At 41.5% G+C, this 17,285-nt stretch overlaps 2 protein-coding genes across 2 annotated transcripts; both read left to right on the top strand.

Moving 5' to 3' along the window:
- The first annotated feature begins 3,126 nt into the window (after positions 1–3,126).
- Positions 3,127–5,869, top strand: cdkn1a (cyclin dependent kinase inhibitor 1A). Its single transcript, XM_061041941.1, has 3 exons — positions 3,127–3,272; positions 3,621–4,074; positions 4,167–5,869. Exons 1-3 carry the CDS (start codon positions 3,270–3,272, stop codon positions 4,220–4,222), a joined length of 513 nt encoding a protein of 170 aa, XP_060897924.1. The 5' UTR covers positions 3,127–3,269; the 3' UTR covers positions 4,223–5,869.
- A 744-nt stretch (positions 5,870–6,613) lies between these two features.
- On the top strand, positions 6,614–15,162 carry tmcc2 (transmembrane and coiled-coil domain family 2). Its single transcript, XM_061041942.1, has 5 exons — positions 6,614–6,959; positions 8,652–9,065; positions 9,297–9,907; positions 10,796–10,931; positions 12,430–15,162. Exons 1-5 carry the CDS (start codon positions 6,957–6,959, stop codon positions 12,727–12,729), a joined length of 1,464 nt encoding a protein of 487 aa, XP_060897925.1. The 5' UTR covers positions 6,614–6,956; the 3' UTR covers positions 12,730–15,162.
- Positions 15,163–17,285: the final 2,123 nt, after the last annotated feature.

Consider the following 17,285-nt stretch of genomic DNA (forward strand, 5'->3'; position numbering starts at 1 on the left):
TGTCTTAAGATTTGTAGAAACTGTTACCAAATTAAAAAAAATAATCACTTAGTGTGAGTTCAGGTAAATTGAATCTGGTTATTAATATAGTTCTTAATCATTACAGATGCTCTTAGACAGAATATAGCAGTAGAAATATAAAATATAAATAACATATGGAATGAAAATAAGATATAAAGTAATAAGTACAAGAAATAGTTTGAAGAATACAGCCATGTACTGAGCTCATGTTAATAATAAATGAGTTACTGTATGTTCTGTACTAAAGCACAGAGAGTTGGGACCTGTTAATGATTTAAATATTCAGGTTATATTTGTTTCATGTTAAGATGAAGTACTATCCACAATAAATTGCTTAATTTTTCCTCACACAAAATCTGAGGCAATTTGATGTGGAATATCATTGTGTGAGTGAGAGAGAGCTGAAAATATTATGATTACAATAAGGTTTATCTTCTTAACTTTGAATAGATGTTGATTACCTGAATACTGTACCTTTGTTGTCTGGGTAGTACACTGTTGAATTTATAAATGTACTCTTACACACAGATGAATACAGAAAAATAGATGAGAACAAAAAAATGATTTAATGAATAACTGCTATTTTCTCTCTTTCTTTGCCATCCTGAAGACCCCTCACTAAAAGTCCATGTTCTCCTGGATCCATGTCACATGCTCGAGCTTCTTCAGAATAACTTTTCAACAGTCGAAGTTCTGGTGAGAGAAGATGGCCAGCAGATAAGACAGCAGTACATCATCCACAAGCTTCAGGAGGAGGAGGAGGGTTTGCACCTTGGAAGACTGAATTCATGCTTCAGCTATTCAAATAAAAATAGATCTCCTCCAAACAACTTGCAATCAAACCATTTTCTTCCCATTTTAAAACCCTTTGTCCAGTTTAGATGGGAGAAGTTGATATTATGTGATATTGATCAGGGAAGACTACATTTCTAAATCATTTTTAACTGTTTTTATTCACAAGTTATTGATCTTATTTACTCTCGGTGTATCTTGATTTAAGAATGGGGCTGTGTTTAAGGGCATATTTTGAACTACATTAGTATTTGGTAAAAAAAAAAAGTCAATAGAATAAAAAGCTGTGTAAAAGTAGACTTCCTTCCCTTAGCTATTGAGTTGAGCATTAATGCACATTTTAGTCTTGTCAATTCAAATCTGAAATGTATACTCATAAGTAGAGACAAAGGAGTGCATTTATATAGAAATATTAATTTAATCTGAAAAACCACATTCAAAAAGTCTGTTTTTACAGCAGAGATTAACATGTTTACAGCTTGGTACAAAACAAACAAATAGGTCTGATTAGCTCATGTCTCGATCGACACACTGTACGGGGGTCGTTTGATTTGATGAAGGATAAGAGTTATTCACAATAAGGCGTGTAGCTGACATGATCGACAGGCGGGCAGGGTGTAACGGTTTGTCAGGAGGCTTAAAACCCGCCTCAGCTCCAGCTCTCAGCCTGTGGGGCCATCCGGGGGAGACCTCCCTCGCAGCGAGCTGTTGAAGAGAAGCAACCGAAGTCCACCCCAGAAGAACCAACAAATACAGATGTTGTTGAGGCTCAGGTTTCTTCCTGTCTCTGCAGCTCTCTGTCACCAATAATCCACACTGTGTCTATAGGAGAAATACAAAGGTGTTCAATTAATGCCTCAGACAAGACAACATGTACAGTTAACTACATGTGACAGCTCAGGCTGTTTTTTTGTTATTAGCCACATCTGCAGGAATAATATTGAACAAGGTAGCTGCAACTCCTAATAATAGATGCCAGTGTTAATAATTTGTGTGTGTAATATTTACAGTCTATGGTGACAGCCCAGTGTCCGGCCGACACGAGCTCCAGCCTCACGTGGAGCTCTGCAGTAAACTGGGCCCTCATTGCTCTCGTGCGTGACTCGCTCTCCCGCCACGGCTTTGAATCAGTTCCTCCCTTCACCATCCCGCCCATGGCCCTGCCCTGTCATCTCTCTGATGTCATATCCAGGGATGAGAAGAAGTGGGGGGGGGGGGACAATCAGAGAAACACATTATTAAAATAGACTACATGTAATGTTCCCCTTCTACTGCTCTGTGCCTATCCATTTTAAAAGTGTAAATAGTTAACTAATATTAAGCCTCAAAGGGTTCAGGGGGTCCCAAGACCTTTTTAGTCAGTTCAGATATTCTCCCTATAAGTCAGTCAGTTTTTTTGTGGTTCTGTTTCGTTGATTGTGTTATGCTGGAAGTAAATTAATTTCCTAAAAGTTCAGACATTCCTCTTCCTCTGCTGAGCTGTTCAGTGAGGGCACAGCCCCGTCAGACAAGATGTGTTTGGCAAGCGTTCAATCCATATTTATTTTAAGTTATATAACAACAGTGTAATTTAAAAAAAATGAAATGTTTGTGATAAAACTGGTAAACCCTGGGGTATCGGTGGTGCAGTGGTTGGTGCGCGCGCCCCATGTATGGAGGCTATGGTCTTCCAGGCGGGCGGCCCAGGATCAAGTCCGGCTTGTCGCTCCATTCCCGCATGTCATTCCCCTCTCTCTCTCCCTGATTTCAGACTCTATCCACTGTCCTATCTCTACAATAGAGGCACAAAAAGCCCAAAAATAAATCTTTAAAAAACAACAACTGGTAAACCACTCTCTGTACTTACCTCATTTGATGAATTTGATCTTCAAAAGTGTGATATCCATTATTTTAACCATAATTTCATTATATTGGCAATGACCTCTCCTCTCCTTTTTTGAGATACTTTAGCTGTATTGTTAGGGTGGGCTGCAAATGGTTTCTTCTTCTGATTGTTCTCGCCATGGGAATCCTGCCCAGCCCTTCCTGGTCATTTATAATGACTTTTTATTCTCCTGAGACTCATGTTTCCTTCTTGAAGCTCTTATAGGAAAAAATACCACAATATAATAATCCTTATGAGAATTTTGCATAAAGTTGCTGTAACAAATAAAAACATCCATGAATGTCACATTCTCTCTGAGCTTCATGAATGAATATCAGCTGCTTGTTCTGGTCAGCTGGCTGTCTGTGGACGGTCTATTATCCCCCCCTAGTGGTGACTTTATGTGCCTGCAGTTTTCACACCCTCAGCTGAGGACTTGCCCTCACATGTCTGAGTAAGATTATGTCCAGGCATGTACCAGTGTTTCACGCAGGGCTCAGTGAGTCACTGTCTGTCTTATAAAGAGCTCACAGCATCACTCTACTGAGATGCTCAATACTTTTCATTGAGGAAACTCAACCTTTTCAGAATCATGGTAAGGGTGATTTTTAAAATTGAGGCAGTACAATTTACTTTATTTGGGATTTTAAGTATGAATTGAGATTCATTTTGAAAGTCTGGTATTGGAATTTCGTCGGCTTTAAGATTTTTTTTTTTTATTAGGAGGGTTAATGCACCTTTTTTTGCAGTGTAACAAATTTCTCAGAGCAATTCATCTACAGACAGAGAATAGGCTACTTGACAGTTAAAAAGATGATAGTTTTTGCATATTAACAGATCAATTTAAAATGACTTGTACTCATCAGAGACTGTATCATCTGATCAGTGGTGATAGCAGCAGTAGTTTTGTTCTAACCTGAGATTTTTTCTCTGTTTCCTACAGTGTCGAATAATGGCTTCTCACAAGATCCTGATCACCCAGGGGAACGGCCCTACTCGTCGAGCTCTGTTTGGCCCAGTCGACCGCGAGCAGCTGCAGAGAGAGTACCAGGCTGCCCTTCGGAAAGATTTGGAAGAGGCCTCGCACCGCTGGGGCTTCGATTTCCTGTCAGACAAGCCTCTGGACAGCAGTGACTTCCAGTGGGAGGGAATACCAGGAACCAAGGTGCCGCTGCTGTACAGATCTTGCATGTTTGGTCTGGGACAGGCTGGAGGTCGGAGGGTGGCAGTAGCAGCAGTTGCGCTCAAAGGTGGAAAGATGGGGTCGTCGGAGAACGATAAAGAGAACATCCCCCAGACGCCAGAGAGATGTGCTGAACTCAACCTTGAAAAAGTGGAGAAAACGCCAAAGAGAGGAGGGAACAGAGGGCTGAAGAGGAAGCAGACAAACCTTACAGGTAAGCATTGAGCTTTCAGAAATGTAAAAGAAAAGAGTGTAATCAAACTTTGGGGTTGCATGAGTTGAACTTACTGTTCTTTATCCCAACAGATTTCTATCAGGCTAAAAAAAGAGTTGTTGAGATGCCGCGGAAATCTGGCGAGTGATTCTATTCGCAAAGGTGCCAAAACATCAAAAAGAACCACACAGACACTCAGGAAAACAACACTGTGCACAGACTCTGCAGTTACTCATCAGGGGGTCCTGTGCCAAGTGATTCATCCAACAACAGAAGGGACCTCAGCTACATATCTTCACTACGGTTAATTAGGGTACTGTATCAATCCTGGGATGGGGGGGGGGGGGGGGGGTTCCAGTGTTAAGAAGAAGGGGACATTAAAGCTGAGAAGATTAACAGTAATCTCTCAGATCAGTGGATTTATACTCATTTGGATCATTGGGATGCCAAAGTGTTGACTGACATTTCCCACATCCATTATAGGACAGGACAGCTTGCATTCCACAGTGCTGAAAACACTCAAGTATAGAAACATGACGGATGAATATATTATTTTACACACTTGAAACATATTCCACATATACGAAGGTTTGAATCATTCTGTCCTGAAAGTAAATTATGGAGTGTCTGCGGAAATGGATGAAGCTCTTTTTGCTCATTTGTTCAAATCCACATTTTATTTTGTTTTTCTAAGATGTTTGTTCTTTCTGTGTATAACAAGGGCTAGGAGTCTTTTTTTATACAAGCACATCCTCTACAAAGTGTTTTTTACTTTATATTTCCAGATGTGCTGTTGTGTTTTCTCTACCATCATGTCCTCATAGGAAAATGCTTGAAAACTTGTGATATCATGTACATGCAAACGCTTTGCTTAGATCCTTAATGACAGAAGTGCCATCATGTCCTCTTCCAGTCCTTCCATCTACTGTGTGTTCATTCATTTTCAGAGAAGAACTAAAAAAAAAAAAGCCCAGCCCAGACTGCCATGTCAGAGTCATGTAGTATAGGTTAGGAGCATCACACTATGTCTATAGAAAACTTAGATTTATGCTATTTAGATATATTTAGAGATTTATCCATATGATTTAAAACAGCACTCTTAAGTAGCATTATTATTAGAAAAAATAACAAAAACATTTTTGCAGTATTGCACAAACAGATGGTGTAAACAAAGCACCCAGTTTAAAGCCTTTTGGCATGTGTTTTGGTATTTGAATCCCCATTAAGGACAATAATGAGGAAGTGTTCTTATAAGCAGTTCAATTATTAAGCTAAATGTAATCCCTTTATTCTTTCTATTTGGACACATCGTGCAGTTATTATAGAAATGCTGTTATCTGCCTTCAGTAGCTAACTTTGTTTGTTCATGACACTTATTAACGTTTATGTTGGCATACCCCGCTGCTATGGGTGACCTCAATGGGTGTGGAACAAAGCTACTGTAATGGGAACTGTCACAAACTCACAAGTTTAGAAATATTTTCCACTGTTATTACAAAGCATGGCACATATCAGCTTTACCCCAAATGATGAATGCACTTCTGTTAACAGTTGCTTGTGCACATGTCCTTTATATTGTTTTTTTTTTGCTAAAAGCTACAAATGAAAAGATCTATTCTTATTTATTGTGTGAGACTGTGCCTTGTGTTAATTTAGTTATTTTGGTTCATTTAATTGTGGGAATTATATATATTCCAATAAAATGTATAAGTCGATCTTTTTTTGTGGTGTTTATTCTTTTTAGTCATTCCTTTTATCCAAGTTGGTGTGTGTGCCAGTAAATATGATAAATAGACAACCTCACACAGGATGAAATGGTTACTCCAGAAGTTCCTCTCCCCTATAAAATGTTTGGCCCCTCCATGGAAATTTCAAAGCATTCTGGATGGTAGATACCAAGAAAAAACTCCAAAGGAAGATACCAAGGAGGCGCCCTGGTCTGGGGCCTTTCTCTATACAGCTTTTTCTTCTGGCTCAGCTTCCTCTTCATCACCAAGGTTTGGTACGATGACTGCATTACTACTGAGGCTGTGTATGGTACCATTGTCATATTGACATAAAAGATGTCATATTTAACTTTTTGATCACACAAGTCACTATATCATCACTGGTCACTTTAACTTGCCATCCACTACACATAATATATATATTACTACTTGTTCCCTTTTAAGTGGCTAGTTCATGATCTTAAGTGTGGTGTTTGTCCCTGCACAGACAGACCATGACTACTTCAAAAAGCTGACACGGCACAATTTGAAGGAACATCCTCAAGCCACATCTCAAACACTGTGTACTCTGGCTCTACATCACTGCAGCCCCACATCAGTGCACACTGGGTGTATGTGTTTGTTTTGGGGGTGTTTAGGGGATGAAAGGCCTGCAGCAGGCTCTGCCACAGGCTTTGCTCTGTTCCCTCCCTCTCTCCCTCTCTCCCTCCCTCATGTGGCCACAGCAGCACAGAGGCACCTGCACGCCTGCGCTAACCCCCCCCCCCCCCCCCCCCCCCCAGCTCCCACATCCATTATAGGACAGGACAGCTTGCATTTGCATTTAGACTGAAAGAGAGGGAGCGCGGGAGAGAGAGGTAGGAGAAACAGGGGGAGGCGGAGGGAGCATATGACACAAAGGAGGGAGGGAGAGAGAGAGAGAGAGAGATAAGAGCATCAGGGAGAGGGAGAGAGGGAGGCTGCAGATATCGATGGCATTAACAATGGAATATTAGGATCCAGTGAGGTGATAGTCAGCCATACAACGGCTGAGGGTAAAGATATTTGAGGAGGGGGGCTCCTCCTCTTGGTGAGCACTGGGGGAGGAGGAGGAGGAGGAGGATGGGCCTCGAACACAGACTTGCGATGGCACTGCAAAAATTGGATTAAAGCAGTATGGTAACGTTTCTAATTTAAATCTATCGCTGTGCAGCTTTGCGTCTCATCCTCATGTGTCCTGATTCACGCTTGTTGACACCCATCGGCCACCCATCACGTCACAGTGTGTCCTAACACCGACTGAGAGAGGCACATCTCCTTCCCCTCTACTCCATCTCTCCCACCCCCTGTCCTCTTTGGTTTTTTTTTGATTTGCCATAGACATCTTTCATCTCCATCCTCATCGCAGACCTTGTATTTGCCTTCCGCCGTTTGGTTCATCACCGGACAATCACACGTTAGCTGTGGACATCTGCTCCGTGTTGTTTTTGTTGTCTGTTCTCATCCATATGTACCGATGGATACTGCATCGCCTCCTCCTATGAGCCACTACATCGCCTATGTAGCTCCAGCTTTATTATGTAGCTCCAGGTCTATATGTTCCCTCTTTACTACGATGTGATTGTAACCTACTTTTTGTAAAAAAAAAAAAAATTTTTTAAAAAAACCATTGCCTGCCTTGCTTCGCTCTGGTTGATTCATTTTAGCCCTTCTGCTCTTTCCACACTGTCACGCACATGAAACGCATATCCCCGCACAGTTCTGTCTGGGGGAAACTAGAGCAGCGTTATGAGATGTTATTGGTGTCATGTGTGTGCCTGAGCTCATGTTTGCAATCTTTTGACGTCAGGTTGAGGGTTTATTAACAACCCCACCATCTGCCCTGCTAAAGATAAGCTATAAATATCAGTGTGACCAGGGGATCCCCTGGTGCATTAGTGAACACAGGGGAAATGCTGCTGGTTTCATCATGTTTACTGCACAGGCATAATGGTTGATGCTAGAATCCAAAGATTTGCCTTCATGGACCATCAGCAACGTTTCACATTGTATTCTCATGTTCATCTCTAAAAGGAAAGATAGGCCAGAGTAGGTTTGTTTGTAGAGTCTGAGGCTATGCAGGGCAGGAAGCAGAGTTCTTATGTATCATCTAATTAATGCATGATGGCCTTTCTGTGTACTCTCTGATTCCTCCACAAAATCAATCATGGGCATGACCAACAGGGGTGGAGAGTAAATAACTGCAAGTCATTTCAGAAGCCAAAGTAGAACGAGGTACAGTATGAGTTATGAGTTATTTTAAGAGTCCCCCCCCACCCCCCCCAGCAAAAACAGCGCCCATTTGGTCAACATTTTTTAGAGACAGAGTTCTGAGAAATGCTATTTTTTGTCAGGTGTTTTGTTGAGTTCATAGGCCAGAACCGTTTCATTTTAACTCAAGTAACTACTGCATAATGTTCATTCTTTATTTATGACTGAAAACCTCAGTTTGTGATAAGTAACACGACCATTACATTCATTTTAATTAGGATGCAAGATTTAAGATTAAGGTTTAAGATTTAAGATTTACCTTTTATTGAATTTCTGTTTTTACACTCTGTAGTCATGCAACACACACATAGGCTGAAGTATATACACACATGCACACAAACAGGATCCTATGGACATGCACTAATGGAGAGATGTCACAGTGACGGAGCTGCCCACAGCGGGTGCTCCTGAGCTGATGAATAAACCTCTATAACTATTGAGTAGTTTCATAAATGGGATGTATCTTGTACTTGAGTTCAGTTTAGTTGATTGCACCTCATCTGTAGTAGTTTTCTACTCTCTGCCCCTGATAACCCCTCCCTGCCCTTTTTGCCCCTTCAGCTGGACAAGAGTGAGGTGGCAACTCTAGGCCTACCCCCCAACACCAGCCATGGAGGCTCTGACAGTAACATCAGTGCAGATGGAGTGGGGGCAGCGGCAGCAGCAACATCAGCGTCAGGGGTCACAGCAGGCAGTGCTGAGTGTTCGGGGGCCGGTGAGCCGCAGCGGACCCGTGTTGCTCTGGAGCACCTGCAGCAGAAGGTCCTGAAGGTCACCGAGCAGATCCGCGTGGAGCAGGAGGCCCGTGACGACAACGTCGCAGAGTACCTGAAGTTGGCCCACAACGCAGACAAACAGCAGGCATCCCGCATCAAGCAGGTGTTTGAGAAGAAGAACCAGAAGTCCGCACAGACCATCGCACACTTGCACAAGAAACTAGAGCACTACCACAAAAAACTCAAGGAGATAGAACAGGTAGGTGAGCAGGTGCATTTTGTAAACATTTGGTGTCTTTATTTAAGGGCTGTGTGACTGTCACCAACAAGTGTCAGGACTGATGATTTGAATCTCCTAACACTTATTACAACCAGTGCATCACCTGGTTTCTCAGCATTCCTCATCTCTCATCCTAAAACCTTATCACCTCTCTCCTACCTCTGAGATCCTCCATTTCTCTGCTTCCTCACTTCTCTTCCCTCTCTGCAGAACGGACCAGCCCGCCAGCCTAAGGATGTCCTGCGGGACATGCAGCAGGGATTAAAGGACGTCGGGGCCAACGTACGAGCTGGAATAAGTGGTTTTGGAGGGGGAGTAGTTGAAGGAGTCAAAGGTGGAGTATCTGCCCTGACTCACACAGCTGTGGTCTCCAAGCCCAGAGAGTTCGCCAGTCTCATAAGGAACAAGTTTGGCAGCGCAGATAACATTGCTCACCTGAAGGACACACTCGAGGACGGAGTCGGGGGCCACTCTGAGGACACCCCCACACCTCGTGCACTGAGTGGAAGTGCCACTCTGGTGTCCAGCCCAAAGTACGGCAGTGACGACGAGTGCTCGAGCGCCACGTCCGGCTCAGGAGCAGGCAGTAATTCTGGTGGGGCGGGAGGGGGACTGTTAGGGCCAACCATGGGGAGTCCAAGACTAGATGGGCACCACCACCACCACCATCACATGCACAGCTCCTGGGACTCTCTACTCGAGAGCCTGCAGGAGATTAAAGCCAGCCAGGCACATATGGAGGACGCCATCGAGGACATGAAGGGCCAGCTGCAGAGCGACTACTCCTACATGACTCAGTGCTTGCAAGAGGAGAGATACAGGTAAACTTCCTTAAACAAACAGCTTAATACCAAATCATAATCCACAAATGAGCAGCACTTTGTAAAATAAAAAAAAAGGTAAAAACTTTGAGCTGAACCAGACTCATTTTGGATACACACAAACATATACAGACAAGGATGATGTGCACACAACAACAGATAATAGAAGTATTCTACCAATACTAAAAGTAATGGTACAATATGGATACTAATGCTAATAACAAAAATCTAATACAACAATGACTGATTATAATATTTTTAGTAGTTGGAGCAAAGTACGCTCATGGCAGAAAACAGAAAGCTGACAGGGACCCTTGGAGATAAGTCGGTATATTCACTTAAAGTTAGTGGCATGCAGCAAATGATTGTACTCAAATAGAGAAGAGAGAGCTGGAGGAGACGGAGGCTCCATTGGTGGTTCTAGGCAGGGGCCAGTGCCCCTGTAACACTGAGCTTGGTCCCCCCTTTGACCACCCCTTTCAAAAGGAAGAGCCCCCCCTCATAACACATACACAGTATTTGACTCAACAACCTGGGTTTAATGATCCCCTCTGACAAAACAGCTGGCCCCAGTTTGGCCCCCTCAGGAAAAGTGGTCTAGAACCGCCACTGGGAGGCTCTGTGAATTGAATCCTCTGACAGTCTAAGCTTGTATTCTATATCTGATGTGTGGTCCAAGGCAAGCACTAACTATTAGTTTTATCAAAGGGAAAGTTTTGAAGCCATAAAAAGTAGAGAATGTTTCTGCCTGGTTGATGATTCCACAGGAAAGAGGCCTCGTGTTTCAAAGCCCTGCTTTCTATCATACTTCAGGGGGAATGGGAGGAAATGAAGGTTTTAATTCTATGATCTTTTAATCTTTTTGTTTGTTTTGTACTGTGTATTCAGGTATGAGCGACTTGAAGAACAGCTGAATGACTTAACAGAGCTGCATCAAAATGAAATGACAAACCTAAAACAGGAACTGGCCAGTATGGAGGAAAAAGTCGCATACCAGTCCTATGAACGAGCAAGAGACATTCAGGTAAGATTCGACCAATCTGAGCTAACTGACCCCAATGAAGACACAGTGTGTCAGCTACTTTGGTCCCCAAGTGGACCAAAATATGTTGAGTCATTGATGGTGGGAGACCTTTAGTTTTTGAATGGTATGTTAATTAATACATATTCAGGAGTGTAAAGGGTTTATTGTCTAATCCATATTTTCCAAGTCTTATACTTCTTTAGTTTTATTCTAAACTTCAACTTTTTTGGGGTTACTAAATAATATTTTTCATGGTCAACCATCATATGTACAGTTGTGCTCATAAGTCTACATACCCTGGCAGAATTTGTGATTTTTTTGGTCATTTTTCAGAGAATATGAATGATAATACAAAAATGTTTCTTTCACTCATGGTTAGTGGTTGGGTGAAGCCATTTATTATCAAACAATTGTGTTTGCTCTTTTTAAATCATAATGACAACAGAAACTACCCAAATGACCCTGATCAAAAGTTTACATACCCTGGAGGTTTTGGCCAGATAACATACACACAAGTTGACACACATGAGTCTAAATGGCTACTGAAGGTAACCTGCCTCACCTGTGACCCGTTTGCTTGTAATCAGTGTGTGTGTATAAAAAGTCAGTGAGTTTCTGGGCTCCTGACAGACCCCTGCATGTTTCATCCAGTGCTGCACTGATGTTGCTGGATTCCGAGCCATTTGAACTTTATAAAACAGGAAAAGGATATAAAAAGATATCCAAGGATTTGACAATGTCAATTAGCAGTGTTCAAACTCTAATTAGGAAGTGGAACACAAGGCCAAGTCGACATGTCATTGGCTACAGCAGAAAAAAGTGAAGGTTCTGGAGTGGCCATCTCAGTCTCCTGACCTCAATATCATTGAGCCACTTTGGGGAGATCTCAAACATGCAGTTCATGCAAGACAGCCCAAGAATTTACAGGAACTGGAGGCTTTTTGCCAAGAAGAATGGGCAGCTTTACCATCTGAGAAAATTAAGTGCCTCACCCACAACTACCACAAAAGACTTCAAGCTGTAATTGATGTCAAAGGGGGCAATACACGGTATTAAGAACTAGGGTATGTAAACTTTTGATCAGGGTAATTTGGGTAGTTTCTGTTGTCATTATGATTTAAAAAGAGCAAACACAATTGTTTGATAATAAATGGCTTCACCCAACCACTAACCATGAGTGAAAGAAAAGTTTTTGTATTATCATTCATATTCTCTGAAAAATGACCAAAAAATCACAAATTCTGCCAGGGTATGTAGACTTATGAGCACAACTGTATCATTTATGACACCATTTAAATGATTTTTCTTACCTGTTAAATGGTGGCTGACTTGCAAGGAATTGGAGAGTCAACCACTTAAAACCAGTGAGAGAAGAAAAAACCTGAATGCAGAAATGTCCTGTATGAAATCAGCAAAACTATTTAACACCAGCAGAAATGACAGCCTTAGTGAAGGACCCTTTAGTATGAGGTTTCTGTTTGTGTGTTGGTTCGTACAGGAGGCTGTGGAGTCCTGCCTGACCCGCATAACGAAGCTGGAGCTGCAGCAGCAGCAGCAGCAGGTGGTCCAGTTGGAGGGAGTCGAGAACGCTAATGCTCGAGCTCTGCTGGGCAAACTCATCAACGTCATCCTGGCACTCATGGCGGTGCTTCTGGTCTTCGTCTCCACCCTGGCCAACTTCATCACCCCTCTGATGAAGACGCGGGCGCGGGTGGGAGCCACTGTCCTCCTGACCTTGCTGCTTTTCGTCCTGTGGAAGCAGTGGGACTTTTTGGAGCCTTGGCTGCTGCCCAGCTGAGCTCCCTGAGACTTCAGAGCAGAGAGGCTTCTTTCAACTCAGTCACCGTTTCAGGATGCAGAGACTGAAATAGAATGAGGGCGACTGCAATTATTTCCTTTGAGTATGGAGGTGGGGCATCTGAGGACAAAACATGGCACTTTTAGTTGATCTAGCTGACAGAGAGTGTTCAGAGGTGTTTACAATGAAGCTCTGTTTGCCAAGCAGCAAAAGACATTATCTCATCGAGCTAGTTATGGGGACAAATCATCAATTGCATTGTGGTCACCAAAAATTGAATTTCTTGACAGAAGTCTTTGGACTCTCCTTTTCTAGTCATTTATGATACAAAGAGTTAAGCGACTTCTAATGACTTTACACTGCTGATCATTGTTGCTGTAACCTTCATGTTGAAGCTTAAGTATAATTCATAGGAAAAGTCTTTTTTTCAAGAATGTTATGTGCTGATGCATGTCCTCATATGTGCACTAAGATGCATCTAGCTGGCATGAGTTGACTTTTCATCAATCTTCTATAACTGCCATTTTGTTGTCTGGATTATAGTGCAGATATGTTCTCAACAGAGTGTCATTCCTTGGTTTGTCTCACATCTTGTTCTGGTGCTTTTAGACACATTTCTTTTCTTTTTTTTTTGTCTGGTTCTTGAAGTTCAATGAACTGCATTAAAAAAGACTGCCCGGGAAACATCCGCATAATAATGAATCAACACAAAATCACGTCCATAAAACTATTTAAAACCACTTTTGTCGAACTAAGACTATCCACAGTGTCAAACGAACAGGCATGTCAAATTGTATTAATGTTTATATCCAGTTTGCAAAAAATAAATATGGCTGTTTTATCAAACTAAAGGAATAAAGGTTTTCATAAATGATGCAGACCTTATTAACTTTGCTGAGACTTTATGATGGCACCTTATTGCACCTTTCATAGATGCTTTAAAGTTTTGACTTGTTGCTTAAGTTGACGCTATTAATGTCATTTTTGGTATGCCGGTTCATAAAAAGAGCCTTTGTACATAAGATCACTTATTTAGACCACAATCCATTCATCGATTCATTAATGGATAACCAACATCTCTAACTTTATTATGACCAAACAGGAAGCTAAACAAAAGTCAGAGGGATTTCTACCTGGCAACCCAAAATGCTTTCTGTTCATGTGTCTTCATGCTGCTCTGTAAAGCAGTGATAAATAATTGATCTACCTCTAATTGATACATTCTATACATATTTAATGTAATTCATAAATGCCTCTTTCTATTTGGACATGGGTACAAAATGAATATTCGGTTAGGAAATGTAAAAAAATTGCTTTTCATGAAGAAACTACTGTATGCAAGTATTTGAAGCAATGAAGCTGCATATGACTAGAACCCTTTGAATGTTGGTGTATTGAATGTTCTCATTTTAAAGTAAATAATGCAACTTTGAGTAAACAGTCTTGCTAGACACCCTTGCTAGAAATGTAGCAAAGATGCTAAGCAATTGCACAATCTCAGAGAGAGTTATAAAGTAAGTTAATCCTTTTTTATAAAACATTTTCTATACATTCGCTAACATAATTCTCCAAAAGCTATAGGACGTACTTAACAAAGTGAGGCTATCTCTGCAAAACCTCTGCATGCACTGAAATATAGCCTTGCTAATCTTCTTTTTTTTTTGCGTTTGCATACAGCTTATCATTTGTAAAAATGAAGAAATATATTATTTATTCCGCCAAAGGAGCGGTCTCAATCATTGTTTTTAGTTAGTATCAGAAGTACAACCCCATTTCCTAAAAAGTTTGGACATTGTGTTAAATGTTAATAAAGCAAACTGTGATGATTTACAAAACATTGAAACCCCATATTTAACTGAAGCAAGGGTAAAAACAATATATCAAATGTTGAAAATGAGCATATGCCCATTTTGAATTTGATGCCAGCAACACAAAAAGTTGATAACGGTCATGTTTAGCAATCTGTTGCATCACTTTTTCTTTTGGAACTGAGGAGACCATTTTCTGTAAATTGATTGTTTTACCATTGTTGCTTAATGTGGGATTTCCTTCTTATCTCACGCTTCATAAAGAGACTCACTGAAATGCTCTTTTTTTAAACATCAATCTGTTGATAACCTGTTGCTAGTTAGCCTTATTAACTGTGTGATGTTCAATCAGGTTTTTCTTTAGCACCCAGCAAACGTTCAGTCTTTACTTGCTACTGTCCCAACTTCTGTGAAACATGTTGTCTGCATCAAATTCAGCCAAATCATATCATTAGGCATTTCATTTTCACTGTTCAGCATTTGACATGTTGTCTTTGTGCTGTTTTCAAACATATAGGGTTACAATGTTTTGTAAATCATCACATTCTGTTTAATTTACATTTTACACAAAGTCTCAACTTTTAAGGATTTGGGGTTGTACTTAATAAAATCTTGTAAACAATGATTTGTGGTTTATGCAACACTTTATAGCTTTATACCATCTGATTTGTATCAAATACATTGTTTTTGTATTTAAGACTTTAAAAATAATTTAAAAGGGGCGCTGGTGGTGCAGTGGTTTGTGCGCGCGCCACGTGTGGAGGCTGTGGCCTGGGTTCGGATCTGGTGGCTCCTTTCCCGCATGTCATTCCTCTCTCTCTCTCCCTGATTTCCGACTCTGTCCACTGTCCTATCTCTACATTAAAGGCACAAAAGCCCCCCAAAAAATCATTTAAAAGGAAATAGTACCGGATATAAAAATGTGACAGGGAACAGTTCACTACCTTAATAGAGATAATCCTCAGAGATTATTTAGATTTAATTCTTCTCATCAGCAGTATCTTTATCTGCACCAGATTACATTTCTTCTAGGCTAAACATCTTGAAAGAAACAGATGAATGTGAGGTTTGAAATCAACAGTTTATAAGTCTGGTACTCCTCTGGGTTTTCTTTTTTTTTTAAAGATTTATTTTTGGGCTTTTTGTGCCTTTAATGGAGAGATAGGACAGTGGACAGAGTCGGAAATCAGGGAGAGAGACATGCGGGAGGGGAGCCACAGGTAGGATGCGAGCCTGGGCCGCCCGCTTGAGGGGACAGCCTCCATGCATGGGGCGTGCGCACTAACCACTGCGCCACCAGTGCCCCTCTTCTCTGGGTTATTTATGTTCTACTTCACTGTATCTGTTAAATTCATTGTGCTAAACCTGTAAAGGCTCCGTACACCCACACAGGTGTTGATGATTTAGACCATGATTGGATCCCTTTTTAGGATTATGTGGTGGTGGACAAGTTTGTTTGACTGACAGCTCCATTTCCTTGTTATATTGAAGAAACCTTTTGAGAAGGAGGACTTGTTTACCTGTTATCATACTTGATGCTGCTTGGATTTGATTACATTATTATCGCCAAAGCTCAACCTATTAACAACCGGAACTGGTCCAATCAGCCAGCATAATTAAAAACACCTACAGTATGTGGGTGTACAGAGGCTTTTAAAGACCCAGTGATGCTTTTTGAATTGACTTTTGGCTAGTAATGGATTGGCTGTAATGAATACCATGCTCGGGCTCAGGGTGATTCATCAGAGCACCTTATAGAACACAGATTGATGATTGACTTTGTTGCTTCAGCATTACATCTTCATTTTGACTTGGACACCTGGATAAAGAAAATGAAAACTGTCCATTGATCATCACCTAGTGATAAACCTTAATGTATTGTAAGGGTGAACTGGTTAAATTTGGTGGAAGCCCCTTCCATGAGGTCACCATCCATCAGAGTAAATTCCTGCTGATCTCAGAGGAGGATAAGGTTATTGAATGTTCATAGCCTCCATTGTCAAACCGGTTAAGAAATTTCGCCAAAGCTGCCTGTTTATCCAGCAAACCCAAGGGACAGTCAGTGGACACCAGCAGTGAAGGAAGCTGGAAGGCTTTTGGAGCTTGTTTAGCTTTTGAGGTCCCAAGAAGCAGCGGACAGGTACAGGGGGGCTAGAAGGGCTGTTGCTTGTTTGGTTGACAAAGCATAAATGTGATTGTGGGAGGAATTCAGGGAGGCTATGAAGAAGAGCTTTTTGTTGGCCTCCTGCTATGGGAGCTTCTGCTATGAGCCATCTGTTCCCTGTATGGCCAGAGTGATAGCTGGTTCCATATCCTGGGTTAAATACATTCCCTTCTAGTGCTGGCCACAGCCAAAGGTGTCCCATGTCACTAATTCTGTTTGTGATTCTCATGAACAAGAACTCAATCAGCAGCTGGTGGAAAAGGGGGTTGTTGTGGACCTTAGAAATGCTGTGAGCTTTTGCAAATGATGCAGTTACGTTGGATTTATGAGCCGTCCCAATCCAGGCTACTGGAGCAGTTTAGAACAGAGTTTAAATCAGATGGAATGAGGGTCAGCTTCTACAAAGTCTGAGGTCATGGTTCCCAGTCAAAGATGGTGGAATGCTCCCTTTGGTTTGGGAATGAGTTACTGCCCCTGGTGAAGGAGTTCATGTAATCTCTAAGGTCTTCATCACAAGTGAGGGTAAAACCAATCATAAGACTGACAGACGACTTGGAGCAGCGTCAGCATCAAACGAGGGTATT

The sequence above is a fragment of the Labrus mixtus genome, chromosome 7, assembly GCF_963584025.1.
Source record: "Labrus mixtus chromosome 7, fLabMix1.1, whole genome shotgun sequence".
Classification (NCBI taxonomy): domain Eukaryota; kingdom Metazoa; phylum Chordata; class Actinopteri; order Labriformes; family Labridae; genus Labrus; species Labrus mixtus.